Source organism: Sardina pilchardus, chromosome 7 (genome assembly GCF_963854185.1).
Source record: "Sardina pilchardus chromosome 7, fSarPil1.1, whole genome shotgun sequence".
In the NCBI taxonomy this organism is placed as follows: Eukaryota; Metazoa; Chordata; class Actinopteri; order Clupeiformes; family Clupeidae; genus Sardina; species Sardina pilchardus.
Window position 1 is genome coordinate 5,069,935 of NC_085000.1, and position 5,645 is coordinate 5,075,579.

The following is a 5,645-nucleotide window of genomic DNA, read 5'->3' on the forward strand; positions in this document are numbered from 1 at the left end:
CTTAGCTATGTTGCATGTGAATTTGATCAGTGTACTGTATACAGTATCTGTGATGTCTTATGTCTACTGTCAGTCCATCAATAATTCCTGGTTGGCAGGTGACCATTGTTTGTGTATGCAAACAATGTAGACTGACAGGGTGAGGTTTATTGGAGTTTTAGCTCATCACCTTATCAGTTTATCACCTTATATTTACTTAGCTTTTAACTTCTAATTACATCAGGAAAAAAAGCATTGTGGAAGACAAATAAAACAGAATGAAAGTTCAAGAAAGGGTTCATGAATGAATGTCTGAAACTGAATGCATGAGGACAAGAGGATACTGTCCTGGAATCATCAGAAAGCGTGTTTATCTTTTTTTTAAAAATAAAAAATAAAAACATCTTTATGAAAAGTGGTGTGTCCAAAGTTACACTTTACTTGAAGGTATCTACATGAGAGTGACATTACACTGTCATGAATGTGTCATGAACATCATAAACAAGTCATATGTTTATGATATAATGTGTCATTCATTTCTTGTCATTGTTATGTTAGGGTTACAGTAGGGTTCATGTGTCATGAGAAATGGCAATTTCAGTCATTTTCAGCCATGAATTGTTAGATATTTGAGGGTCTCTGAGAGGGGTCCCAGAATTTCATAGCAAAAAACAGCTGGAGGGTTTTAAGTATATGGCTGTTCATAGTTCCACATACTTATCACATATACAAAGTATGAGCCGATTTGGCCAACCCCCATCTTCCGAACTCTGCCTGGTTTCCTCATGCAATGACTCTTAATCCAGTAGGTTTGGTTAACATTGTCATTGTCATATTAATAGTTGAATGTATTTTGGTGTAGTCCAAAGCACACAGTCCGTAGCTCCCAGACAGGGAGAAATAGCCTAAGTGAGAGCACCCATGCATTTAGCTATATAGCGATAGCCTGTGATTGTTTTTCTTTAGGCTATACTAAAAGCAATACTAACTATTTTTTATCATAACATCAGATTAATAACACCTGGTTAGATGTGCAGTTTTTTTTTTTTTTTCAGTGCGTAGATATCATAAAAGTATTTTTCAGAAAATGATCCAAATACATACAATGAATAGATTGACTGTACTTATTCAAAGATTTCATGGGATACTTTCTTTTTGTGTGAAGATATTTCACAGAAGGCAGCAACTGCCACAAATACAGCAAGGACTACAAGAACTTCCGCTGACTACTTGACCTGGGTTTAGAACCTCGCCGAGTGTAAACTCCTTAAAGACGATCTTTAGCTGGCAGAACTTTCCACACTCCAGCAGGCAGGCAAAGCGATGCTCTTCCTCACACTGGGCCAGGTCAGAGTAGCCACTTATCCCTGGGTGGATGATGAAGGGCTTACTCCATGGCCCCTGAAGAGACTTTCTCAGGTAGATGCCCAGATCCCTCCGTGTCCACTTACTCTCACAACAACTCTTGGGCCCCTCGGTCGGGTGACTGAAGAAGAGCCACATGTTGGAGGAGTTAGGGTCAGGGAAACTTAGCACACTACCCTGGCACCCATGGGGTGTTTCCTTCAGAGACGGACTCGGTAATATGATAAAACTGGCCTCTGTGTTATAACTAAGCGCCTCTATCCGGTAACACCCGTCATTACGCGCATTACAGTACAGCTCGCCACCTTGAATCTTCGCCACCTGACATTCACAAGTCTTCTTAGACAACTGCTGTCCCGCCTGCCACGACTCTCCCCCATTGTCACTGTACAAAACCAAAGAGTGGCTTTCCTCATTGCTAATTTTAACATAGGCTGGGATCAGTAGCCTCGTAAAATCACTGGTTCTCACCTCTAGGCCATGTCCTGGTCCCACTGCAAAGGTTTTGTACTCTGAAAGCTTTTTATCAGCAACCACTAAATCATCTGTCACATCTTTTAAGTTACTCCAGGTCTCACCGCCGTCCGTGGTGCTAACAAAGCACAAGCAGGTTTGGCCTGGCTCAAGGTCTCCTTCTTTTATCTTGTCTTTAATACAGATGAAGAAGAGAAACAGTGTCCTTGTGTCTGTCTCAAAGACTGGACAGGGGTTCATGGTGCGGTATTTATCTTTGGTTGCTTTCATCAAGTCCTTTATGGGAGACCACTGGAATCACAAATAACATGTATGAATACTCTGTACACTGCCATAAGTGTATGAATAAAATACTATGCTGCATTAATGACATTAGTTTATTTTATTTTCATGCATATTTAATGTTCTCTAGTATACCTTCACTTCTCCATCTGACTGCCTGGTGCCTGTTCTCATCACCAGGTTCTTTGCACTCTCATCTTTGTTGCAACAGGTGCGCCTCTCTGCAAACGCCAGGAATTTTTTCCATTTATCAACGTAGAGAAGAGCCGGAATTCTGAAGTGTTGTGATTTACCTCCAAAGACTATCTCTTTAGGACGATGTGGGTGTCTGCAATCATTAGACAATCAGTTATTATTATTGTTGTACTTTAGTATATTCACTAAACACTTTAAATATACTTACCAGGTTTTGTTTTTATTTAATTATAAATCCACATCAACAAATCCCCTTACAAAGGACTAGTTCACTCTGGCCACACATTCCCCACACCTTGATGCTTCAGTTTTTATAATCTAATGATGATGATGTAATAAAATATCAGTCAGAGATAACAAATCAATAGGTCTACAGGATTACTTGTAATAGTGTTTTTATATATACTGTAATCGTCAGTTTAATTTACTATCACTCACCCCATGGTGAAGTGCAGCTGTTGTTCTTCTTCTCTCCTCTAGAGGGGGATCTGATCTCAGTGTGTTTGGCTGGTGAGCTGGTCAGTTACTGAAACTCTGGACAAGATGAAGAACAGAGATTGACATTGACTCTAATTTTGAGTGTAAAAGTATTGGGCAGGGACAGGCTGTGGCATGGGTTGAGTAAAGGAGCAAAAATGTATCTACGGTATTAAAAATAGCTTAGTCTGTGCAATTGGTTTGGTTTGAATATTGTTTATGATCGCAAAAGACATCACATGGCAAATATGGCCTTAGAATGTATTCTAGTTAACAGTTGCTTGTAGTAGCTAGCTAGTAATTAAGCACTACATTACTTAAACATAAAAAAAGAGCACCGATCAAATGATACAGGAAGGAAGGGCGGAGAGAGAAGGCAGTGTGTTATTTCTCAGAAATAACGAGCAATCTACACATCAGTTTCTTCAGTTGGTACATTATAATTCCATTCTACATCTTTCACAGAAAGCAATATCCCAGGATATATTGTGCAAAGTCAAGTATTGTGCAAGTCAGTATTGCCTGCCTATTCTCTCAAATATATTCACTAACTGAGATTATTCACCTCTGCACTCACTTTCTCTGTCAGGTTTTTAACCATTTAGCATATGATTGTGCAGTTTTGTAAAATAAATAAAGAAATAAACAAAAAGTCATAATTGAGTGATACTATACTGTAGCCTAACAATCATTTTGAGCATTTCTGAATATTTGAGGGACATGTCCCCCTCAAAGTATATTATGATATTGGCTTGGAAACTCTCCAAAACAGACTTTGAACCAACATATTCCTAACCATTGACAATGTATTCCTAAGGAAATTATGAAAAAAAAATACAGTAGGCCTAATATCACAATTTTACAATATAACAAATATTTCTCTAATCTTTTTGACAATGTTTAGAACTGATCAAGAAAAAACAGTCAACAGGAGCCTATTGAGATACGCTGTATACAAAGAGTGCCTTCTCTTAATCTGTGACATTTATAGCACACCACACTGTTTTTTTTAATCATGCTTGTCTCAGAGACCGTTCAAGACTTTGGGACACTTTCAAGTGTTTTCAATGCCGACAGACAGCATCTGCATCATCAGTACGTATGATTGCATTGACAGACAGAACAGAGCTGTGTTTAGGTGTGTGCTCCATTTACCTCCAGTCCAAGTCACCTTACTGTATATGTTGACTGTTGCTGGCAGCGTTGTTGTCCAGTGATCAGGGAATCAAGTTCTCCTGTCTGTCTCGTGCTCCCTCTCTCAAGCTCTTCTGAAGTCCTGTCTGTGATAACGGATTCATGAACTTTCACGCTCTCCGCAATGAGGTGTGTGTGGTTGACTTGGTTATCATGTCCTTGTGGTGTTAATGTTTTGTGACACGACCAGGAAATCAGAGTAAATGAGTGCTATCTCACACAGCCTGTACATTTTCCCTGTCAAGACACAAAATCGTTTTTCGTCCTGAGGAAACACTTGAAGAGTATAGTGTAGTGATCCGTGCAGAGTAGTTTCTACCACGGTTAATGAACTTTCACGCTCTCCGCAATGAGGTGTGTGTGGTTGACTTGGTTATCATGTCCTTGTGGTGTTAATGTTTTGTGACACGACCAGGAAATCAGAGTAAATGAGTGCTATCTCACACAGCCTGTACATTTTCCCTGTCAAGACACAAAATCGTTTTTCGTCCTGAGGAAACACTTGAAGAGTATAGTGTAGTGATCCTTGCAGAGTAGTTTCAACCACGGTTAATGATTACTGAATGAAACCGCCTTTTTTTGTTTAAAGTTGCTTTGAAATCTCTTGTCTGCAGTTATCAGTGCCATAGCCAGGATTTTTCAAATATTTAGGACAAAAATAACGTTTTAAAAACAATATCTTAAATGATAACATCTGGTGAGTTTTGTGGAAAGAAATGGAGACTCCAGACTACTACAGACTTTGAGCCTTCAGCTACTTCAAACTCGCAAATGCAATTTCTAGATTACTGTGCTGTCGTTAAGAGTCAGATTGCAGCTGCAACTATGTCACATGATGCTGAGTTTGCAAAGATATTTGTCTCATCAGCTATTTTCACTTATGAAACCTGAACAAAATACAGAGGACATGACCTTAGTGTCCTCAATGGTAGATATGGGCATGGCAGTATACTGTGGATGTTTTCCTGGCTACTTTTGTCATCATGCACAAACTCTTTTCAGATAAGGTTAGTTACCTGGGAGAAATAGTGAACAAACACAAACACACAAACACACACACACACACACACACACACACACACACACACACACACACACACACACACACACACACACACACACACACACACACACACACACACACACACACACACACACACACACACACACACACACACACACACACATTACGCTATTTTAAAGAGTCTGCATATGAAATGTGATAAACTTGCTTTGCCTTGGTTCATCTTCAATCAGATAAGAACATTAACATCAATAAAATACATTCATTATTCATTCAATCTTAGATAATAGATCATTAATAGTAGACCATTTGTAATGAAAATGGTATATAGATAATAAAATAAGATGTTATTAAAACAGGTACAAATTGACATATGAAGGTTTGTGATTACAGATCTGAATTGATCATAGGAAAGTAGAGAGTTCATTCAATATAGTACCTTGAAGATTATTCCGTAGGGACATTAAAACAAAACTTCCCCAGCTCAGAATTAATCTGAAGAACGTTGAGCATCAAACAGTCATTTTATCTGTTCTGATAGGGACTAAACAAGCATATTTGAAACATAACACGCTTTCAACAACATCTTTGTATATGAATAGGCCTAAATAATATAGGTCAAATAATTGGCCTAAAAACTGGCCAAAAACATCAT

General features: G+C 38.7%; 1 protein-coding gene across 1 annotated transcript; it reads right to left on the reverse strand.

The window, feature by feature from the left end:
- Nucleotides 1-378: 378 nt before the first annotated feature.
- On the reverse strand, nucleotides 379-2,843 carry LOC134088180 (sialidase-3-like). Its single transcript, XM_062542098.1, has 3 exons — nucleotides 2,734-2,843; nucleotides 2,236-2,428; nucleotides 379-2,109 (listed from the first exon to the last, which is right to left on the reverse strand). Exons 1-3 carry the CDS (start codon nucleotides 2,736-2,738, stop codon nucleotides 1,150-1,152), a joined length of 1,158 nt encoding a protein of 385 aa, XP_062398082.1. The 5' UTR covers nucleotides 2,739-2,843; the 3' UTR covers nucleotides 379-1,149.
- Nucleotides 2,844-5,645: the final 2,802 nt, after the last annotated feature.